The 23223-nt window shown below is 62.8% G+C and overlaps 1 protein-coding gene across 9 annotated transcripts in view; it reads left to right on the forward strand.

Annotated features, from left to right (window-relative positions):
* The window catches only part of SEMA4D (semaphorin 4D), a 97311-nt gene extending 84098 nt beyond the window's left edge, over positions 1-13213 (forward strand). For all 9 annotated transcript variants that reach the window (XM_072952658.1, XM_072952657.1, XM_072952664.1 and 6 more), the window contains 9 exons: positions 429-542; positions 1299-1444; positions 2350-2525; positions 2614-2770; positions 3693-3915; positions 4671-4786; positions 9889-10061; positions 10147-10190; positions 10990-13213. In XM_072952658.1, coding sequence (XP_072808759.1) covers positions 429-542; positions 1299-1444; positions 2350-2525; positions 2614-2770; positions 3693-3915; positions 4671-4786; positions 9889-10061; positions 10147-10190; positions 10990-11918 — 2078 coding nt within the window. In that variant the 3' untranslated portion in view covers positions 11919-13213. The remainder of the gene's footprint in view (positions 1-428; positions 543-1298; positions 1445-2349; positions 2526-2613; positions 2771-3692; positions 3916-4670; positions 4787-9888; positions 10062-10146; positions 10191-10989) is intronic.
* The last annotated feature ends 10010 nt before the right edge of the window (positions 13214-23223 follow it).

The raw sequence follows: 23223 nt of genomic DNA on the forward strand, positions 1-23223 counted from the left end.
AACTGGGGAGAGATTTTACATCCTTTGTGCAAATTGTCTGGCGTGGTCGGTCACACGGAGTCGGTGCCCCCGCTCGAGGAGAGTTGGTGCCTGAGCCCGGCCTGCCTGGGCGTGGTCCTTGTACGCCCGAGGCGGACTGGCCGAGCCCTGTGTGCGGCCTCCGGTGTATTTGCTGATTCGCTGGAGGCAGGATTTCCTTGCTTGGCTTACTGACTGTCCGTAAGGCCCATGCGGTACAGTTTGCCGTGGAGCGTAAGATGCCCCGTGTCACAGAGACGAAACAGAAGCACGTGGCCAGCGGCAGGGCGGTGGGCTGTCTGGGTCCCGGGGCGACTGCTGTTGGGTCGGGAAGGGGAACGTGGCGCTGAGCGTCTGTCCCCAGCACTGGCATTGATCCCCTTTTCCGCTCTCCTCCTGGGCCACTGAAGACGGAGAGCTTTATTCCGGGACGTCGTACAACTTTTTGGGAAGCGAACCCATCATCTCCCGAAATTCTTCCCACAGCCCTCTGAGAACAGAGTACGCGATACCCTGGCTGAACGGTAAGGAGCAGGCGGCGCCAGCCAAGGTGCCTTCCCGCCTGGGGTCGCTTCCCCGCCAGCAGGGCCCCGGCTCTGGCTGTCCCCTTCCTGGCTCCCAGCCCGCCCGCGTGTGCCCCCGCGTGGTCAGGGCACTCCAGGAGCTGCTGGGGCCGCACGGCCAGCAGCCAGGGCCCTCGCTGTTCTCTGCTCTGCTGAGGGGGTGCTGCCTTAAGTCTGCCTTTACCCCTCCTTGAGAATGGATCTGGGAGGCTCAGAGCGGCGAACCAGGCTCATCAGATCGGCACGTGATGTTATAACCTCACCTCTGAGCGTCGTGTGTCCACGTTGGGTTCACGGTGCAGGGGCCCTCAGCTGCTCCCACAGGACTGTTCTCGTGGGTGCCAGCCAGGCAGAGCCAGAGCCTCGGGGCCCCTGGGTCTGGTGGTCGGGAATTTGTCCACTTCAGGCGTGTGCTGTTGGGACCGGCAGGTGCATGTCTTCCAGCGGGTCCCCAGGGACAGCGGGATCTGGCTCCCTGGGGCCCCCAGTCTGCCTGCCTGTTGGGAGCCCCAGCTCCGTTCTCGGGGTGGCCCCGGAGGGTGTGCTTCAGAACCACCATCTCAGGCGTCTCCTTAGGCCGAGGAGGACGTGCTGGGCACTGCCGCCCTTCCTGGGCCTGGAGTTAGTCTGGGGCGTGGCGGGGCCCCCCTCACGTCCTTTGTAGGGGGCGCCCGGGCCGCTCTGTGGGCACAGTGACAACCAGAGTGCTCCCTGCAGAGCCCAGCTTCGTGTTTTCCGACGTCATCCGAGAGAGCCTGGACAACGGCGAGGACGACAGGGTCTATTTCTTCTTCACGGAGGTGTCTGTGGAATACGAGTTTGTCTTCAAGCTGCTGATCCCCCGGGTGGCGAGGGTGTGCAAGGTGAGCGCCCTCCCCGCTTCTCCTTGGTTCCAGCCCTCGGTGACCTCATGTCATCCGGGCGCCACTGAAATGCCGGTGTGGACGGGCGTCGGGTGCGGAGCACCGGCACCTGTGTGTGGCGGTCAGACCTGCGCCGACCACAGCTTCCTCCAACCTCCCCTGGTTTATAGGAAGTTAGTTTTCCTGTGCTGTTATTAGCCAGATTCTCCTGGAACTGGGATTTGCCGCTCCAGTGTGAAGGCGGGAGGAACGTGTTTCAGCGTGTCCAGGATAAAGAAGGACACTTCGATTTCACGTGTGTCCGGTCGCCCCAGTTTCACCGTTTCTCTCCAGACTTAAGTCACGTCAGGGGTGTTGACGACTGTCTCTTGGTGGTCATTTTCCTAAAAAGTGTTCGTGGAGAACCTGGCAGGTCCAGAGACCAGCAGGTCGCTCGGGGCCGGCGGGAAGTGAGGGTCTGATCTCCCACAAGGAGCACCTTTTGGGGGGACCACACCTACGCAGTTGACCTGAGACAGACGGGGGCGCCCGTGCGCCCACCGGCCCCTGGCGCCACGGGTCACTCACAGCCGGGCCGTGAGTCTGGAGAGGCACACGAGCCAAAGGCCGCAGCGATGACTGTGTTCGAGGACAAGGGGCGTCTGCTGCGGGACACTGGGCGTGGGCAGTCGGGCGGCTCCGGCTGCGACTGGGTGATGCCTCGTCGGGGGAGTTACCTGCGGCTCGGTTTTGCGCTTGGATCCGGGGCGCGAGCTGCCGTGGGAGGCGTGCCGGGGATGCGGAGCGGTCTGCAGGCCTCTGCTGCCTTTCGTGAAGAAGAGCTGTTCTGGGCCCGAGTGCGTCCCTTACCGCCCGCCCGTGGGGGCGCCTGCCCTCCCCCTGCCACGCCCGTCTTTGGGTTTCAGGGGGACCAGGGCGGCTTGAGGACCTTACAGAAGAAGTGGACCTCCTTCCTGAAGGCCAGGCTCATCTGCTCCCGGCCGGAGAGCAACCTCGTCTTCAACGTGCTGCGGGACGTCTTCGTCCTCCGGGCGCCGGGCCTGAAGGAGCCCGTGTTCTACGGGGTCTTCACCCCACAGCTGTGAGTGCCCTGGGCGGGCGGGGGCGGGGCTGTCTTCTCCGCACCCCCCCCCCCGACCCAGGGCAGTCACATCGCCCCTCCCCACCAGGAACAATGTGGGGCTGTCGGCCGTGTGTGCCTACAACCTGTCCACGGCCGAGGCGGTCTTCGCCAGCGGGAAGTACATGCAGAGCGCCACGGTGGAGCAGTCCCACACCAAGTGGGTGCGCTACAACGGGCCGGTGCCCACGCCGCAGCCCGGGGCGGTGAGCGGGCCGGGGCTGCGGGTGGTGGGGAGGGGCGGCGGGCGCGCTCCCCCTTCCCCGGCCCTGCTCGTCGGCGTGCTGTGTGACAGCTGGTGCGACGTGCTCCCCGGACAGGAAGGCTGTCCCGGCTGGCACGGGATTAGCATCGTGTGGGATTCACGTTGCGTAATGAAACCAGCTCTGTTTCATTTTCTGTTTCCTGCAAAAGAAACACACGATTTCTTAGCAAAGAGTTGAGCGATACTCTCCATTCATTAATGGGAGTCACATTTTTTCTGAAAGTAGTGAATTGGGTTTCTAGGCCTGTGTGGCTGCCTCCTTTTGTTGTGTGACTGGTCCGGCGGGGCTGTGACCTGGGCGAGTGGTCTGGTGCTCGGAGCTCACCCCAGGGACGGTCCCCCTCCCTGGGCCCCACACCCCTGCTGACCTGGCCCATGCCCTTTCATGCATGTCATTAAGCAAAAGGTGTTCACTTGTGGCCATGAATTTTGGTTTTTGCACAGCAGGTGCTGGGTGGAGAAAAGATCCTTCATTCTCTTGACCTTTGTGCTCCTTGTATTTAGAATTGGACTGTTTTTAGTGAATTTTCCAGGCTTCTTTTCCAGGAGAGCTAGCAAATGATAAATATTTATTTTTAATTTCAAAAGCCTGACACACTTTTTTCACTTATGAAGAGACGAAAATCATTACATATCGTGAGACACAACTGTGTCTTGTGGACGAAGAGATCGTTGCCTTTCCCACGTGCTTTATAACTGCGTCTTCAGATTCCTGGGGGACGGTCACCTCAGTTTTTCCATGTTTCAAAGAAGCCCACTCTGGGGTCCCAAGCTTCTCACCTCGGGGAAGCCTCAGCTTTTGCTCGGAGCGTGTGCTGCGCGCCCGAGTGCGTGCGCCCTGACGGCTGGTCTGCCCCCTGCAGTGTATCAACCGGGAGGCGCGGGCGGCCAACCTCTCCAGCTCGCTCAACCTGCCAGACAAGACCCTGCAGTTTGTCAAAGATCACCCGCTGATGGACGACTCCGTGACCCCGGTAGACAACAGGCCCCGGCTGGTCAAAACCGACGCGAACTACACGCAGATCGTGGTGGACAGGACCCAGGCCCTGGACGGGACCGTCTACGATGTCATGTTTGTCAGCACAGGTGGGTCCCGCGCCCTGGGCGAGGACGTGGGTAAGTCCGGCGCATCTCTGCTGCATGCTGCCAGCGTCTCCCTCCCCCAGGTGCCTGGGTGGTTTCTTAGAGCGTGGGAGGATTTCTAAGAAGGTGGCTTCAGATCTCAGTGGCCGTCAGACCACCTGGGGCACTGGTTAAAAATGCGAGTCTTGGCCCAGATCTGGAAATTCAGGTCTGAAGGGTCTGGGCTGGTGTAAAGGGAGGCCGGGTGGTGCCTGGGGAGGTGAGGTGAGAGCCGGCAGATACGCATGTCCCAGCTCCCCGTGGCTGAGTTCAAGGCCTGTCCTGACCTGCTGTGCGAGGCATGCCTTTCCTGGTCACCCCTGGCCTGACACAGGTGCTCCCAGAACAGGGATGGCGGCCAGGTGCTGCGGCCGCGGCAGCTCTGTCCAGCCCCCGCCTTCCTGGCCTGGGGCTCCAGGGGGGTGGCACCCCCGAGGCCCCTGGAGCCCAGGAAACACGCCCCCGTTGACCGTGCTGATGAGGGAAGTCGGGGTCAGCAAAGGGCTGTGTACTTCCCAGAAAAGAACGGGAGCAGCTTGTGCTGTTTGGGTTTCCAGCTGTTTATTTTGCTTTTCCTCTTCTGTTTCTGATGCAAAAACACCATCTGTTTCTAAGCCTCCTGTTGTGGGAGGGAGTGAGGGGAGGAAGGGTGACCATTTGCCACTGACCATCCTCTCCCCTCGGGGACTGACCTATAGCTTTAACCTTTGACCTCGCAGACCGGGGCGCCCTGCACAAAGCCATCAACCTTGAGAATGACGTCCACATCATCGAGGAGACACAGCTCTTCCAGGACTTCGAGCCGGTCCAGACCCTGCTGCTGTCCTCCAAGAAGGTAAAGTGACCGGGCAGCTGGGTGGGTGGCCCCGCGTCTCAGCGGCCACAGGCTGGGCTGGGCCGGGCAGTCCGCGCCGTCTGTCTGGCCCAGATGAGCCGACCTTCAGGCTCTTACAGAAGGTCCTTCCATGAGCTGTGGGGCTTGGGGTGGAGGGACGACAACTGTCCTAAAAGCTGACAGAGCCTCACTGAGCTGTCGGGACCAGCGCTGGGGGCGCGTCGTCACTGGCCTGTGAAAGCACTTCCTCGTGTCCGGGACTCGGTGAGGCCGAGCCCCCGCCGGCCGGTGCGCCACCTGTGCACCGCCTCATCACTGCAGAAAACCGTCCTCTGAGTAACAGCAGGGCACTTCCTCCTACTCCAGAGCTGCAGGCTTTTCTCTAAAGGACCGAGGGTTACTGCTTGAGGCCCCAGGGGCCGGGCTGTTGCAGCCTGGAGAAGCCGTGGGCGGTCCGCAGGCCGGCGAGCCCTGTTACGTTCCCGCAAAGCCTCACGCACGGGCGCCGAGCTTTGCAGTTCATGGAATTCTCACGTGTCACCGAATGTCATTCTTCTGACTTTCCTTCAACCATTTAAAAATGTGAACCCGTTTGTTAGCTGGTGGGCTGTGCAGAGACAGCCAGCGGGCTGGGTTTGCCTTGCCGTCCACAGGCTGTCACCTGTCGTGTATCTGTAGTGGCCTTTGGGAAACATGCCACCCGGTTTACAGCTGGGATGGAGCAGTGACGGGCAGAGTGCGGGCCGGATCCCAATCCAGGCTCCACAATGTGTGACCGGGAGCCTGGGCAGGCCAGTCCTACCTCGGTCTCTATCCATACAGTGAGGTACAGCAGATGGGAGGGTCCCAGCCTGGTCCCGGCCCTGCCCTGTGACTCCCCACACTGCGGCCCCTGGGCTGTCAGGTCAAGGACCTCCCTTACGCGTGTAGGGTCCCCCCGTGGGGACTTGAGTGTCCCTGGGCTGACGGGCTCTGGGGCCTGGCAGTCCCAGGGAAGCTCGGCCATGCGTCACGTTCTCCTGCGCTGCAGGCCCCCCACTGCTCAGTCTCCCCACCTGCACCCTGTTTGAAAAGCTTTGCTCAGGGGCACCAGGCCAGGCTGTCCCTGCTTCGTGTGGTGTCACCTATTGCTGGGAATTTACGGTTTGACCCGTGACACGCCAGGCCTTCCTCTCTTCATGTTGGAAAGAGGTTGTTCCTGTGGCCCCTCGGAGCATCCTCGCTGCCCTGGCTCCACCCGGCTTGTGGGGCCCAGGCGCACGGCTCCCTCAGCCTTGGGCCACGGGCAGCAGGTGGGCGCCCCTGGTAGCCAGGCGGGAATGAAAAGAAAAAAGGCGACTTCTCGGTCACCACGTGTTGGCAAACATCACATGTGGGTCTTTTGTCGTGAGCTTGAGGAGGTGGCTCTGGTTTCAGACGCCTGTCACAGGGCCACCTCCCCCCTTGGCCACTGCACGGTGAGCTCCCTCCTTCCCGTTCTGAGAGGGAGGAAGGACGAGGTCAATGGAGTTAGGCTACCAGACGTGGCATCCGTGCCTCTTGAGGGGGTGCTTCGGCCCCCCTGTCTGGGGTCTCACCCACCCCACGTCCTTGTTGAGACAAGGACACCCAGGAGACCGTCCGCCTGCTGGCAGGTCCCCCAGGTGCCTCAGCCAGCCTGGGACGAGGACCCTTGAGGCCTCCAAATGCACACATACTCATCAGAACTGAGGCCGGACCCTGAGCGCGGGTGGACGTGCGGTGAGAACAGGGCCCTGCTCTGCGCCACGGTGCAGTTCACGGACCTGTGCCCTGCCATCCTGAACCCGAGTCCAGGGCCCAGGGCACATGGGCTCTCATCTCGTTGGAGGATGGGGGGAGGAGGAAGGAGGGCAGGATCTCCTGGGGGGCTCTTACAGGTCAGCCCTGTGCCCCCCACTCTGCGGTCAGGATGCGGTCACGTGGCTGGGGGAAGCCTGGCGCCCGGGGAATGAATGGCCTGTCCCTGCAGGAGTCCCCACTGCACTGGGGCATGCTCAGTTACCTGGGACACCTGAGAGTTTGTCGCGCACCCACGGGGCCCCGCACCTTCCCCTGGGCTGCTGGCCGTGCTGCCGGGGCAGCAGGAAGCGGCTCTTCCGGGTAAAAGGCCCCCTGCCCCTTGTCCCCGCCTGCAGAGTCTTCGGCCCATCGTGCCTGAGCCTCAGTGTGGAAGGCTGGTGAGCAGCTGTGGGCAGCACAGAGCCCCCTGCAGCCAGAAAGGGGGACTGCCCCTTGTCACTATCTCCTGTCCCCTAACAAGTGACTTTGTTTTTTTGGGTTTTTTTGTGTGTGGTAAATACTCATCAGATAAATTTTGGTTGTTTTGTGTGTACACTTCAGCAGCGCCAAGTGCAGTCACGCTGTGCGGCCATCATTGCTGTCCACCTCCAGAGCTTTTTCATCCTTCCAAACTGAAGCCCTGTCCCCGCTGAACACTGACTCCTCCTTCCTCCCGTTCCCCAGCCCCGTTCTGCTTTCCATCTCTGAGTGTTTGACTAAGAACCTCACTTCAGTGGAATCCTACAATGTTTGCCCTTTTGGACTGGCTTGTTTTCTCCAGCATATTGTCTTAAAGGTTCATCCATGCCACTGCAATTGATGGGATTTCTTTCCTTTTCGGGGCTGAATAATATTCCATCATGTGCACACACTGCATCTTGTTTACTCACCCACTGAGGGACGCTTGGGTTGCCTCCACCCCTGGGCTGTTGTGACTAGTGCCGTGTGACGTCTCTGAGTCCTGCTCCCAGGTCTCTGTGTGTACGTGGCAGGTGTGCCCTGGGCCACAGAGCCGGCTGCGTCTGCAGTCCCCAAGGACACTCTTGGATGGTAAGGGGCAGCCTGTGCAGCAAAGGGGAGGGAACAGTTGCTTCGGCAGGTGCTCCTCCAGCTCCAGCCACGTCCCCCCACGATCACGTGCCTGTGTATGCAGGGATGGAAATGAGACAGTGTGGGCCCAGGGCTCCAGCAGGGCATGTAGTCAGCTGGAGGGTGGAGACACACGCGGCGCCCACAGGGAGAGGGCTGGGGAACGTGCGTTCCCAGCAGATCTCTCATGGCGCCCGGCCGGGTGGTTTTCTCTCAGAATAGTTGGGACGATGGTGCAGGGAGTCCAGTGCGTGCCTGCCAACCCGAGGAGTTCCGCTGGCACCGCACCCCCACTCCCCTCCAGGCCCCGGAACCCCTGTCCCGCCACCTGCCTTCAGGCTGCAGGGCCCCATGCAGCCTCCAGCTCCTCTCCTCAGTCCCCTCCAGCCCGCACGGCCCCCCATCCGCCCGTCTGGGTGGCTGTGACACTCAGGAGAGAACAGGTCGCGTTCTGCGGACACCCTTCAGTTTGGGTGCCTCTGGTGTTGTGTGTAGGTTAGGGGTGAGTGTTTGGGGAGATGACCACTGTCTCAGGGACGTGGCCTCGACGTGACTTCTCAGAGTTACTGATTTCTTTTTCCGTGCTGTCCCCGTGCCCTGTGTTCGGTGGGCCCAGTTCCCCAGGGGATGGGGAGCTAAGCCCCAGCTTCTCGAGGGGGAGGCTGAAGAGTCTGGGGGCCACGTTCAGCTCCTACTGTCACCACCACTAATTTGTGGGTGACCTTGAGGCTCCAAAGACACCTGGCCCCGTGCCCGCTGACTCGTCACGTCCGCCCGTGGCCTGGCCCGCAGCGGGCACTGCTGCGGGATCCAAGCGGCTTTCCCGTCCCCTTCCCTCCCCCGTCCGTGGGAGTCGGAGAGGCGCCGTCGGCTCTGCGTCACAGGGGCTCGGCCCGCACTGCTGGGCGCAGGAGCCGGGCTGGGGAGGGCCTCCTCCCCGGGGGAGGTGCCCGTGGGCTCCCCAGGCAGCCCGGGCCCCCTGCTGGGCTCTGCATGAGTGTCCGGGCCCATACTAGGGTCCCTCCGGGAGCCCCGCTCAGCCTGTCACCCCGGGAGGTGCTCCCTCACCTCTCTGAGCCACGTAATCCTGGTTGTGACCTGGGACATTATCCCTCCTGTGTGAATATGGGGCTCGCGCGCCCTCATCTGCCCAGGCCTCTGCTGCTGTGGACAGGCCGGCCCTGGGCCTGGCTCTCAGCCGCTTGCCCGTTCACTGCAGGGGCTGCCCTCCCTTGACTGTCCCTCCGCAGGGTGGGTCTGTGACCCCCGGGGAGGGAGGCATCGCAAGCCAGGGGCTCTGGGGTAACAGCAGGGACTCTGAGCTCCAGCCGGACTCTGAAGTCGATTCAGATCGCATTCTCCAGGGACAGAGGCTGCATCTCATCCGAGTGGAAAACACTGAGCTCTGTGTAGACCGGGGAGTCTCTTGACGTTAACCTGAAGGCCCATCTGGAACTTCAGAGTGAGACAGGCTCGCCAGCAGAGGAGACGGAAATCTCCTGGGGCCTGGGCTGCCCGCCCCGGCTGTGCCGCGGGCCTAGGCGCGCTCCGTGGGGCCCTCAGTCCAGCCCTGCCTGCGTGCACAGCCGCCTGCCAGTGCCGTGGGCGCTGGCGGCGGTGGCCCGAGGGCCTGGAGTTCCAGAAGGAGCCTGCTTTTTGCTCCCTGCTTGGAGCGTGGCTGTCCATCTCCCCAGCAGCATTCATCTCCCGTAAACGTGGGCGCGCCTCCTGCACTGCGGCCCTGCCGGGTTCAGACACGGGCACGGGCCTTCTGTGTACTGGTGCTCTCATGTGGCAGGCGCGAGGCGTGGTTCGCAGGTGGTGTCCTCTGGCCCTGGCCCGTGGTGAGGCCGGGAGTGCGGCCGGGAGTGCCAGGCTGGTGGGGGCCTCCCGTGCACCGCGGGCCTGAGCAGCCCCTGCCCGCGGAGGAGGGGCGCAGTGCCCTGCTGGTGGGTAGGGTGATGGGGCACTTGGGCCAGGGAGGGCGGGACTCGCACCACAGCCCAGGGTGCCCTGAGTTAGCCTGTATCATTACGATGCTGTGATTCAGATTAGTCTTGGATCCAGCCAGGCCTTGCTTCACCTTCTCCTCCAGAACCTCGAGGGGTGCTTCGTCATCCCCCTCCGCCCCCGAGCTAGAGCAGCACCGGTCGCCCCGTCACGCTGGTGGCTTCACCCCGTGCCCACCGTTCTCATCTGTTCCACACCCACAGGGCAGGAGGTTCATCTACGCCGGTTCCAACTCGGGCGTGGTGCAGGCCCCCGTGGCCTTCTGCGGACAGCACGGCACCTGCGCGGACTGCGTGCTGGCCCGGGACCCCTACTGCGCCTGGAGCCCGGCCGCGGCCGCCTGCGTCGCCCTGCACCAGGCCGACAGCCTCAGCAGGTACCGGCCCCGCCGCCCGTCGGTGCCCCCGCCCCACGCCGCGCCGCACATGCCTGCGGGTAACCTGTGCCCGGTTGTTTTGCAGGGGGCTGATTCAGGAAATGAGCGGGGACACATCCGCTTGCCCCGGTAAGTGGCTCACCCTGCTGCGTTCCCTTCGGGACCGGCCGGGTCCCCTAACCATTTCACAGTGCTTCCGTGGTGTGGCATTTTGCCCATTTCATTTTCCTTTCTCTACTCGGAACGGAGGTCAAGGATCTCGTGGCTGACCCCGTGGCATTTCTCTGTCCTGTTTATCGCAGAACAGGATGTGGAAGCCACGCAGGGACTCACTCTCTATCCCAGACTGTGACACCTGCTCCTGAGATGCATCCGTCTCTCTCCTGCTTAGCTTGGGGCTCCCTAAACAAAACCTGTGGCCCTGGTTACAGGAGGGGGGACCCCTGAGAGATCCGTCCTCGCGCCCCTCGGGGGAGCACAGCTCTGCCTGGGAGGGCAGGCCTGTCCCAGCCGAGGGCAGGCGTGCGCTGGGCTCCTGCCCTCCCGACCCTGGCCCCGTTAAGACCAGTTCAGGAGGCGGGCGTGGAGGTGCTCGGACCAGCTGGCGTGCCCAGCGGCCCCAGCAGAAGCTGGTTGGGTTTGACTCGGCGCTACTGCCCGGCCTCCCCGGCCTGGCGCGTTTTCTCCTGGGGAACCGGGGTGCGAAACGGGATTTCTCCTGCTCGGAGTTGGCTTCGATCTCTGTCCCCAAGGGCTGCTCATCTTTGCTTTTCTGTCACGCATGTCTTTACCTCCTTAGCTGTTCTGGAAGATTCCATGTTGCTCCACTGGGTGAAACTCTTGTGTCCTCTTGTGCGTGTTGACCTGTTTTTGAAGCAAGTACCGAGCAGGGCTGTTGACACTGTGCACGTTTATTTTGATGTTCCAGATAAAGTTAAAGAAAGTTACCGGCAGCATTTTTTCAAGCGTGGTGGCACAGCAGAACTCAAGTGCTCCCAAAAGTCCAACCTGGCCCGGGTGGTGTGGAAGTTCCGGGACAGCGTGCTCAAGGTCGAGAGCCCCAAGTACAGCCTGGTGGGCAGGAAGAACTTGCTCATCTTCGACCTGTCGGAAGGAGACAGTGGGGTGTACCAGTGCCTGTCGGAGGAGAGGGTCAGAAACAAGACCATCTTGCAGGTGGTGGCCAAGCACGTCCTGGAGGTCAAGGTGGTCCCGCGGACCCCGGCGGCCTCTGCCCCGCCGGCCACACGGACAGAAGGTGGCAGGATCACCCCCAAAATGTCGCTGGGGCCCACCCAAGGCTCCCCTCCCCAGACCCCAGCTGTGCGGGTCAGCACGCCCAGTGCCGTCAGCCCCCCGTCCCACCCCGCAGCGCCCACCAGCACGTCCTGTGAACCAAAGATCGTCATCAACACGGTCCCCCAGGTCCACTCGGAGAAGACAATGTATCTCAAATCCAGTGACAACCGCCTCTTCATGTCCCTCTGCCTCCTCTTCTTCGTCCTGTTCCTCTGCCTCCTGACCTACAACTGCTACAAGGGCTACCTGCCCGGGCAGTGCCTGAAGTTCCGCTCGGCCGTGTTCCTCGGGAAGAAGAAGCCCGCGCTGGACTTCTCCGACTGCGAGCAGAGCGGGAAGGAGACGCTGGTGGAGCAGGGCAGCTTCTCCCAGCAGAACGGAGGGCAGCCCAAGCCGGCCCTGGACACCGGCTACGAGACGGAGCAGGACACCATGGCCAGCAGGGTGCCCACCGACAGGGAGGACTCGCAGAGGATGGACGAGCTCCCGGGCCGGGACAAGCCGTTCGACGTCAAGTGCGAGCTGCAGTTCGCCGATTCGGACGCGGACGGGGACTGAGGCGCCCGACGCGCGCAGGGAGGTCCCCGTGTGGCCAGTTCCGTCCCCCGCCCAGTGCCTCGTAGGTAGCCGTCGTCTGCAGACCTCCGTCTTCTGTGTCTTCTTCTCTTGGGTCGCACTTGTGACTTGGTTTCTCTTTGTCCTTTCGGAAAACGCCGACCATCGCGTGCGGCCTCCCTCGGTGGGTCGGAGCGCTTGGGGACGAGCCCGCGCCGTGGCGGGAGGGCGGCCCTCCTCACGGCGGCCACTGCAGGATAGCTTACTTCCAGATTGGAAATGACGTTCTTCGTTTATCAGATTGGTAACTTATCGCCTGTTTTCCAGGTTGGCACGGACCGTTTTTCCCCCACGTAATTACTTTTTTAGGATTTGGCTTTAATTGTGTTGGTATGTTAGGTCTTTTTTTTTTTGATCACTGAAGCAGATGTGTTTAATATTTAGGAGATGCACATCTCGGTTCTGCCGTCTGGTAGGGAAAGGTATGGCTTACGTTGCTTGAGATTCTCAGGGATAAACTTGCTTTTGCTTAAATGCGTTCTTTTCTGCTTTTAGAAGTGTAGACAAAACCGTCTCTTGAACATCCTTTTTGTTTTGTTTTTTTTAATTTCATTCTTGAGGGAAGCACCGTTTTCAGAGATTCTCTTTCTGTTCCTTTATTTCTCTTGTTTTAAGTCTTTGGAGGAGGAGAAGGTTGTGGAGGACGCAGCGCCAGGCAGGGTGTCAAGGGAGGGACGGGGCCTGGGAGAGCCAGGCTGGCCCAGAGCCGAGGGGACGCGCGTTTTCACAGTCCGATGCCCACGGCCGCCGGTCAGAACCTCCTGTCCAGACAGACGGACATTCGCCGGGATGTCTCGGTCGTCTGAACGTCTCCCTTCCTTTCACTTCCGCCTCGTGCCCCCGGCCGCCCAGACTCTCCGCTTGGCGTAACAAGCTGACCACGACTGGAAGAGAGCGAGGGGCCAGGCCAGTGACCACAGGCCTCCCCCAGAGGTCACGGCGCAGACCGGCCCAGCCCGGCCCCGTCTTTAGAGGTGCAAGCGGGCGGCAGTCTCCCGCCACCGGTGTGACACTCCACCTCCTGCTTTCCGGATGCCCGCAAGAGGAGCCTTTCTTTTCCGTGGCAAAGAGCAATAAACTGAGTGTGTGTGTGTGGACAGTGTCATCTTCCAGCATGATGGATTCGACCGTTTTGGTGTAAACATTTGTGTTTTGTAAGATTTACTTTGTTTTTATTTTTCTACTTTGAATTGTATACATTTGGAAAGTAACCAAATAAACGAGACGCTTACATCCTTGGCGCGGCCTGTGGCTTGCTGTGGCTCCCCGCCCCGCCGCGCGGCCTGGACAGGGGCCCCTTTCTCTCCTGTGCTCCGCCCCCCCGCCCCCGGTGTGCGGTGTGTCCCTGACGACGCCCCTCTCAGAGCCCTCTCTCTTTTCTGTCCTCTGTCTCGCAGCCTCATCTCCTCTGCCCTTCCCCCCTCCGGGGTCCTCTTCCCTGTCCTGTCTGGGCCCCGACTCACCTTCCTCTCCCCGAAGCCCCTGGCCGGCCTCGGGCGCGGGGCCCGACAGCCGCCCACGGGTCACCTTGCTGCCGCCCTTCCTCAGCGACCAGGCCCAGCACGTGCACGCCCTGGGGACCTTCCACCTCTTCTGCCAGGCCACAGGTGAGCGGGGCACTTGTGCGGGGCAGGGGGTGGGGGTGGGCGCGCCCTCCACGAGCGCGGGCGCCCCCGGCGACACTGAACCGTCAGCCCGAGGCTGGGGCTGGGGGCGGCAGGGCCCAACCAGCGTTTTCCTCTGAGGCTCCAGGGAACGTAGTTTCGTTGCAATTACTCAGCTCTCCCCTCGTGACGTGAACACGGGCGCGGCCGTGTGCCCATTAGACTGTCCGCCAGCACCAGCTGCCGGGCCGCGGCCGGCCCGGGGGGCGCTTCTGTGTCGGCCGACCGTTTGGGTTTGATGTGTGTGGGTCTGTGTGCATCTGGAGATTTCAAAAACTAACTCCAGAGCCAGCCAAGTGGGAATTGTTTGAATGACTTGTTTCAGGATGTTTAAACACAGAAAAGACCGAGAGTCTAGCCTGCCCCCTCGGGCACGGGGGGTTTGCTCTGTGTTGGATACACTGGGATGGGACGGCGGCCAAACCCGCGTTCTGAATGTGTCCCGGGCTTTGGGCAGCGCGGGCGGCCCTGGTCCCCGGGTGCCGGCTTCTCGCTCGTCGGTAGCTGCGAGAGAAAGCGCACAGCCCGTCCCAGGCCTGGGGCTCGTCCTCTGCTCAGAGCGGGGAGGGGGTCAAGGAGGAGGGAGAACAGATAGGTCTCTTCCCCTCTGGGAGCTCTGGGGCAAGCTGGGAGGAGCCGCGAGTGTCACGCCGCTGCGTGTCCCCTGTGGAGTCGGCTCATGGGCCTCCGTCCCCTGGGCTCTGCATGGGCCCCAGGCGATGGGCAGGTGCTGCGAGTGGGACGTGTGCAGACAGACGTGTGAGGGCGGCTGTGTGGCCCCGGGTCACCTGGGCCGCCTCAGGCCCTCAGGGCGGGCACTGAGGTATGTGCTCCACCCGCCAGGCCTGTCCTGCGGCTGCAGCGTCCTCCACTGCCACGCCTGGGGACCTCTTTGGCACTGGGAAGGCGGGGAGGCTCGGTGCTGGGTTCACCAGGGCCCCTTACTGGTGGACGCAGGTCCTCGGGGACCCCGCTGACGGGCTCGCAGGGACCAGCCCTCGATGGGGCGGTTTCACGCCTGCCCTCGGGAAACATGCTCTTCCCACCTGCTGTCAAGGGACAGGGGACGAGAGCACGTCCCTTCTGTCCGAGGCGCCATGCGGGCCCTGCCCCAGGCCCGTCCTGCCGCAGGCCCCTGGGTTGGCCGTCCCCAGGGACACGTCCGGATCTAGGCAGGTGCTGCCCTCTCCCCTAAACCCAGCCCACCAGCCAGTGCTGGTCACTGTGCATCGTGGTGTTGGGGGGCACAGTGTTTACCAAGGCGGCGTCTCTGGCCGTCCCCTCCCCCAAGCCCCGGACGGCACCAGAACTGAAGGTCAACTTTCGGGTCAGGCTGCGGCTCTGCAGGAGGTTGGTTCCTGCCTCTGCCTGCAGGCACCTCCCTGTCTGGCTTGCTCCCTGTCTACCCTGCGTGGCTCGGCCTGTGTGTCTCTGTAGAGCTGGGTTCATGGGACCGGTCACGGTGGCTCAAGCTCTGGCTGCGCTAAAGCCGGGCCAGTGTCTCACAGCGGGCCTGGCCTCGGAGCGCAGGGACCCCGAGGGGCTTCTCCATCTCCAGATCTTCCTGGTGGAGCGTGTGCGCGCCTCTGTGTCTGCATGTACCCCCGTTAACATGGGTACATGTGCGCTTTGTGTGCTGACATAACTGCACGCATGTGTGTACCTGTGTGCGCCGGTATGCCTGTGTTCTTGTGTGCACGTGTGTGTGTGTGTGTTTTTGGTCCAGAGCACTCTGCGCACCGCGTCTTGGGGCCACGCTTCCGTTCACAGGCGCCGAGGCTTGCGCGCGGGGAGGACGGACTCCGGGCCCCGGAGTGGCCGTCCCGACTGCTGGCTGTCTTCCATTTGCGAGCGACGTACGTGCACAGTGGAGTCAGGACAAGCAGAGCAAAGGGGTCCTGAGCAGACCTCGGAGGTGCTGAGTGCAGGTCCAGGCACAACAGAGAGGCACACGGACGCTCCGGTTTCCCGGTGCACGTGGAAGTTAGGTCGTGCTATGCTGCAGTCTGTGACGTGTGCAACAGTGTCACATCTAAAAACATAGGGTACGTACCTTAGTTAGGAAATACCACTAAAGGGGCGAAGGTACAGCTCAGTGGTAGTGTGTGCTTAGCGTGCAGGAGGTCATGGGTTCGATCCCAGTCCCTCCAGTTAAATTTTAAAAAATAATAAAAATAAACCCAATTACCCCCCCAAAACAAACAAAAACAGCAAAAAATTAACACAGAAACCCCCGAATGTTTGCAGGGAGGGTGTAGCTCAGTGGTAGAACACGTGTTTAGCACGCACAAGGTCCTGGGTTCAATCCCCAGTACCTCCACTAAAAAAAAAAATTAAAAATAAATAAATAAACCCAATCCCCCCCCAAAAAAAACCCAAAACACCACTAAAACATGCCGATCGTCGTCTGAGCTTTTAGCAGGCTGAAGTGCTAACAGCAAAGGTCTCCAATCACAGTCACCGCAATAATGAAAAAGTCTGAAATACTGTAAGAATCATCAAAATGTGACAGAGGCAGGAAGTGAAGAGACGCTGTTGGGAAAACGGTGCTGGCAGACTGGCCTGGCGCTGCGTGGCCACAAACCTTCCGTCTGTAGAAAGTGCGCCTGCGGCGTGCAAAGCGCAGGGAAAGGGGGCGTGGCGCGCCTGGCAGGTAACGGCCGATGAAGGATGGTGCGGCCGTGCACGCGGACGTGCCACCCATGTCATGTGTCTGCACACGCACGTACGTAGCGCAGAAAGAGACGTATGTGACTTCTTAACCAAAGTACGGTCTCTAAGGGCCCTCCCTCTTCCGTGTCGCGGTGAGACCTGTGTCACCTTTAAAGCTGAGGGTGGATCCCCTACACGTAGGTGGTATTGGATGCTCAGGTTCTGGATGGCCGCTCATGTCTTAACCAAGACGTTAGAAAGCAGAGCTCTGTGAGCGGCTGGAGTCAGAGGGCAGACCTGGGCCTCCTGCAGTGACCGCTGCTGCCAGTGTGCGCGTCAGGACCCCTGGGAGGCCAGGGCTGAGCCACGGCGGAGAGCCGACTTGTGAGTTTTCCAGGAGGAGTCGGGACACCCCTCCGCGTCGGGGCGGGGCGGACCAGGTCACCTCCCTGCACTGCCCACTGTGGTCTGGAAGCGCCTTTAGCCACACAAGGGCCTAGGGATGAGGACTTGGACATTTGGGGGTGACTCTTCAGCTGACCACGGGGCCCCAGCACCTGAGTGAGGGCCTGAGAGGTGACATGGGGGAGAGCCGATGGCACCGGGGCGGCAGACCTGGGAGACCCCTTGCCCTCCGGGCCGGCCAGGCCCTCTTGATTCCCATACGGTTGTGGGGTCTCAGCCGCGCAGGGGAGTGCCCGGTCCCGGGGATCCGCAGTGAGCATCCTTGGTGCCTGCAGCCTCGGGTGCTCAGAGAACAGCCCCCCAGAGGTGCACTGGAGTAGCTGGCAGGACCCTGGGCATGGGGCGGGCGGGGGCTGGCTCTGGGGTCAGAATTGACCACACGCAGGAGGGTGCCTGGAGGAAGGCTCACCTGCCTGGAGCTGCACAGACGGCAGCGGGGGCACCGGTCAGGATGTGGGCTGAGGGCTCGGGTGCACCCCATCGGTCCCCTCCAGCTGCGGGCTGTCAGGCCCTCTGCCCCTAGGACGGGTCGGCTTCCCTCGGGGAGAGGCCATTGCTCAGAGGGGTTCTGGTTTTGTCACACCCCACCCCGGGGGTCTCCTCAGACCGTGTGGGGCCGTGGGTGGGGCAGGATGGAGTCCCGAGGTGGGGGCTGGGCCCCGAGACCCCGGCCGCCCCGCCCTGCAGAGGCCAGCCCGGGGCAGCTGCGAGGGATGGGCCCGGGCCCCTGCTGCCCGGGATCCCCAGTGTCCAGGGTGGTGGCCCTGCTGACCGGTTTTAACTTTCCCTTTCCCTCTCTCTCTAACCTCTGCATTCAGAATGCGTTGGATAGTTTTAGAAAACAAACAGAACGTAAGTACTTTCACATTTCTAACGTTTCACTGCGGTTAAATACACATTTACAGCACACTTAACAGTGCCTGACACGGTCCTCGTGATGGCGGTGCAGACCCTGGGAACCGGGGGTCTGAGGAGCTTTGCTCCTGAGGGGTCCTGGCCGTGTGGTTCGGGGCGACGAGCCCTCCCCAGCTCAGGCCATCCGGGTCTCGTCCCGGCGAGGATCAGGAGAACCTTCCAGACGCTCCTGCGACTGCGGCCCCCCAGCCTGGGGGGTGGGTCTCGGTGCACGTCACCCCTGGACAGGGCCGGGGGACAAGGGGGGCGCCGGGGCCTTTCCAGAACTGACCTCAGTGGCTGCTCAGAGACAGGTCTCGCGTCCGTGACCAGTCACGCCTCACGAGTGTCAGCTTTCAAAGTCAGACGCCACCGAGATGCCCATCGGCCAGGGAGTGACTGAACAGCACGCGGTGTCACCAGGTGCATGCAGTTCACGGGAGGAGATACCTCTGCCCGACTGACAGGCACCCAGGCGGGGGGGCACCACATCATTCAGGGGACCCCTTGTGGGACGCTCCCCAACTTCCCACTAACAAACGGCTTCAGTGGCTCCTCTGTGGGTCTCGCTCGTGGCCTCAGGACCCATTCCTGGGACTGTCCGCTTCAAGGGTCTGACTCTCCTTTGGGAGGAAGGTTCTCTGCCGGTCCTGAACGTGGTCGGTCACTGACAAAGGGACCAGGCAAAGGTGAACGGTGCCAGACTGGCCGCGCAGGGACCTGACCGGCTGGGAATCCAGAAGTCATCTGAACTAGAAGCCTCTCCCCCCTGTAAAAAGCCCAGCACGTGGCAGAGCCCCTCTGCCCACCACCCGGCCCCTCACCCAGCTCCCCGCCCGCACGTGCCCCCCGACGCGCGCACACCCGGGCGCCAGCTGCTCTCTGTGCTGTTTAATCCTTCACGTCTACCGTTCGCTTTGCCTGCTCAGTGAACCCCAGCCGGACAGATCGAGTCCACCGACCATCCCGCACGAAACCCCGTCGTGTGTCAGTCCCTGGCTGGCGGGCGGCTGGGGTGGAGTCTACTCCTGAAAGCTGAGTCTCAGGCACGCGGCCATCAGGCGGGGCTGCTCTGGTCGAGGTCGGCCTCCCCCCACGTGGGGCAGTCCACTCGGAACGGCGGGCGTTTGTCAGGGAGCTGGGTCCCTGGGCAAGGCAGCCAGAGGGCCCCCCAGTCCACACTGTTGGGGTGCCCGCCCCGCACAGGTGTGGGGGGAGCAGCAGCGTGGGCTGTCATGGCCTGGCCCCAGCACCACCCTGTCCGCGACTGGGAGCAGCGGGCACAGAGGGGCTGCGCGCCCCACTCCGCGCACGCAGTGGGGAGGGCCTGCATCCCCTCCTGCCTGGCTCTGACCCCAGGGCGTCCGGGGCTGGCCGGGCTGCTGCTCCGCCCTAGGGCCCAGCCCGGCCTTTGCTCGGTCCTAGCTCAGCTCACCGGGGGTCTGCACACACCCCAGGGAGGAGCCTAGTGGTGCCAGCTGGGTCCTGTCTTCAGCCCTTGAGTGGAAGCCGGTATGTAAGCAGGTCAAGGTGGAGGTGACCCACCTGGTTCGCTCCTAAGTCAGGACGGGAGTCGGGCCCATCTCAGCACAGCCCGGGGACCCGGTGTGGAGCCTGACACCCCAGACTCACCTGGCCACCCTCTAGGGTTGGGGAAGGGGCCCCACCAAGGAGGTGCTCGCTGAGGCCGCTTCTGGCCTTGGGACCAGAGCCCAGTCCTGCTCCAGGCTCTCCGTGCACTGGGCTCCACAGCCCCCACTGCCAGCCACTCTGAGATGAACATGGGGCCCAGGCGGGGCTCCGGCACAGGACCCCGCTGTGCTTTGGGAGAGGGCTTCTGCCGGGCCCTTCCCTCGGGTCCGTTCTCCTCCAAGGCCTTATGTGGAAAAGACAGGCCGCCAGCCCTTCCTGGCGCCATGCGCCCGCCCCCCGGCCCAGCCTGGGGCTCCTGGTGGCAGTCCTGCTCCCTGGCCACGTGACCCGGCCAGCAGGGCAGGCTTGCCCTGGCCTCTTGGTGCCCCAGGGAGAGCGAGTGGCCCTGTGCAGACAGAGCTCTAGGCTCAAAGCGGTGGCAGCAGGGCCAGGTGGGCAGCTAAGCTCCTGGCCCAGACCCTCTGCCCCAGAGCCCGGCCACCAGGCACTCCACGGGGCGCACAGCCTGGGGAGGAGGAAAAGGGTGCGCCCAGGGGCCCGGCACGTCCTGGGGACATGGCCACGCAAGTGTGCTTTGAAAAAGGCGCCCAAGTGAGGCCAAGGAGCAGGGAGCCGTGGGGCACAGGGCACTGAGGTGTTCGCACCCTTTTCTCCCAGGGCCACCGGGGACCACAGTGGGGAACCCCTCCCAGGCCCCCTCCAGGGAAAGGGCAGAGACTTACCGGAAAGCCACCCACCCAGTCACTTTGGGCCCTGCTGGGACGAGGCGCCTAATCTGGGTGGCTCTGCCCCCCGCCCCATGCCCGGGTGGCTCCCCTCGGTCCTAGGTGGGGGTCCCGGGGCTGAAGATGGTCTGTGTGCCCCCAGGTCCCGCGGACGTCCACTTCCTCTGGGAGAAGAACGGGCGTGTGCTGGAGGCGTGCGTCCCCACGCAGACCCACGCACTGCCCGACGGCCGGGCCCTCGTGCTCAGCTGGCTGCGGGACGCCGTCCGGGAGAGCGCCGAGTACCGCTGCTCCGCGCTGTCCGCGGCGGGGAGCCAGACCTCCCGGGTGCACATCGCCGTGACGGGACACGGTGAGCCCCCCGCCGCCTCAGTGCCCCCCCCCCGTCTCTGGCAGCGGCCCCGCGCGCTGACACTTCAGTAGGGATGACCTGCTGGTGTTCGCTGAGACGAATGAGTTAGCTTCTCGCTGACTGCCTCCCCGGTGCACATGCACTTGTGAACGCACACACGTGTGAACGCACACGCATGCATGCACAGCGGCTGCTAATCCCCCGTCCCCACAGGAGGAGAGTCTGTTACATCACGGGGATGGCTGAAGCCTGGAACCCATCCCTCCACACGTAGGGAACCCCCGTGCCGCCTCGCTTGCTCAGTTACCAGGAATTCCACACCGGGCTCTGCGGCCAAGTGCCCGACCCCTGCAGGCACCCTGGTGTCCCCGTTGTCACCCCCCCAAACGCTCGTCCTCCTTGGACTGGCCCTTCCCGCTGGGGCTGGAGAGTCCGCTCCTCTGACGCTGGATCTCGTGACCTAGTTCCCGGTGTCCCTTCCTTTTTTGATTTCCTCCTCCGCTGTTTCGTGGGGTGCCTCCGGCCATACGCAGACATAGCGTCTGGGGGAGTCCGTGTCCCGAGAGCCTACGTCTTTCCTCCATCTTCAGCCGCGTAGACAGTTCTGGCCTGAAGATACTCCCCGCGCGTGCGGCTGGCTCCGCCCTCCGGCCCCGGAGGCTGCCTGTGACCCCGCGTGACCACTGTCTCTCTGAGCCCCGCACGGGCGCAGACCTCTCGGGCGGGGCCCGCCGCGTTTCACAGCCCCCGGCCTGCAACTCTCGGACGTGCCGCACTTACGTCATTTGCTACTCTTTCTGGAACTACCTTCCCGGGTGCTGGGCTCCTGGGCTGGCCCCCCGTCCGTCTCCTCTCCCGGCCCGTCCACCCGTTAGCTGCCCTCCCTCCGCTGCGCCCCCTGTAGTGAGTCCCCACCCCAGCCTCACATTTTCACTAGGCAGGGGTTTTCGTTCTGTTCTGTCAGGACCCCGTCCTCCTCTTGTCCTGCGTGTGGCCATCCGCTCTGCTCTGAGGTCACTGAGCACTTCCCCGTTTTCTTTTCCCTCCCAGTTGCCCCTTTTTGGTGGTTTTGCCTTAGTCTCGCTCGTATGTCTCGGGAGCGACTGCCCGGGTACATTTAAGAGACGGGCACAGGGCACCCTCCCGGGAGGCCCCTCCCAGCCCAGGTGTCGTCTTGGGCAGCATCTGATGACCTGGGAGCCCGTTCCGAGGGCACCTCGTGATTCCCGGACGCGCTAGCAGAGAAGCTGCCGTGTGCAGGGCCTCGGGCGGCAGCCCACGCCCGGGGCAGCAGGCACGCCAGGCTGAGGCAGCGCCGGACTCCCGAGGGCCCCCGAGAGGCCCCCCACCCGCCCCCCGCTGCCGGGCAGGGCTCTGCCTTCCGGGCCTGCTGCTTCTGCTGCGACGGTTTCCACTGGTCCCCCTGGCTTCTCAGCTTCCAGCTTCCACTGCTTCCTCCCCTATCCTCTGTCCATTTTCAAGAGTTTATACACAAAGTACACATTTTAAAAGCTCCCTTGTCCTGTAAGTGGGGGTTTCAGAGAAAAGGAAATTTCAAATACTTACTCCCACCCAGAACCCCCATTTCTTTCAATTCTATAAAGTGCCCTTGCCTGTTGCTGTCAGGATAAAATGAATACCCATGTGAGACTTAGAAATTGTGACGTCTTACCCAGAAGCCAAGTGAACGGTGCTGTCAGCAAACAGCGAAGTAGTAACAGCCAGAGAAGCAACGAGCCAGTTTGAGCTAAGCTGTCATCTAACTTGAACCCCACGCACTGACAATGAAGGTTAAGGGACTCACCCAAGGTCACGCAGCCCACCGGCGCTCAAGCACAGGGCTTGACTTGATGGCAGGCAAGGGTCCACCCAAGGCACCGTGCAGACAGGAGGCACAGAAGCCAGGAAAGGGGCTAAAAGACGCAAGCAGTTAAGGCGCCTCAGTATTTTCCATCCTCCCCCCCCGCCTCCAACCATGTTTGCGAAGGCACAGGCGGTGCTGGAGGACGTGTTAGACGATAAAACGAGCCTCCGGGGACCCAGACTGCCCCAGCCCTGCGCGTCCTGAGTCAGGAGCCCCTGCAGGGCCCCATGGAGCTCAGCCCACCAAGGGCCCTGCTCCAGAGCCCCGCCAGCTCCCTGCTGTCACCCTGGGGGGCGGTGCCGGCTGAGGGCTGGCTGTGTGGGTACCATGAGCGCTGGGCCCGCTCAGTTCTGCCCCGGGTGTGAGTCCTGCTTCCCGTCTGAAGGGCTCAGGTTCCTGGGACCCATTTCTGAGACCAGCGACGTGAGCCGCGGTCCCAAGCGACGCTGCCGCGCATTTCTGTGTTTACAAAGAGAGCACATGGCCGTCAGGCTGGTGCCAACCGGACAGCCCTGCAGTCGCTCCTCCTCAAACCTCAGGACCAGACTCACACGGCCGCTGCGCGGAGCGAGCAGCACGTGATGTAACGGGACGCTAGCCCTGGTTACCGAGCTGCTTTCCGGGCCTCAGCTCCCAGCCCCTGCCCACCCCGAATCCCAGGGTGTCTGCATTGCCCCTCGAGGCGTGGGAAGTGAGTCGAGTCCCCTCCAGGCTGGATGGAAACGCCCCTGAGATACGGAGGACAGAGCCAGCGGGGCCCTGGGGAGCGGCCGCCCGGGGTGCTGGTGGCCCAGGAAAGGCTGGGTGGAGGAGGCTCTCTGTGGAAGCCCCCGCAGCCAGGAAGGCGAGGCCCGAGGGGTAAACACCTTCCCTGAGCCCACTCGGCTGCCAAGGCCCAGCTCAGCCCAGCAGAGGTGCAGCACGGTGGGCACCCGAGGGCCACCAAGGCCAGTGGAACTGAGACCTGAGCCCTGCTCTG

Source organism: Vicugna pacos, chromosome 31 (genome assembly GCF_048564905.1).
Source record: "Vicugna pacos chromosome 31, VicPac4, whole genome shotgun sequence".
NCBI classification, from domain to species: domain Eukaryota; kingdom Metazoa; phylum Chordata; class Mammalia; order Artiodactyla; family Camelidae; genus Vicugna; species Vicugna pacos.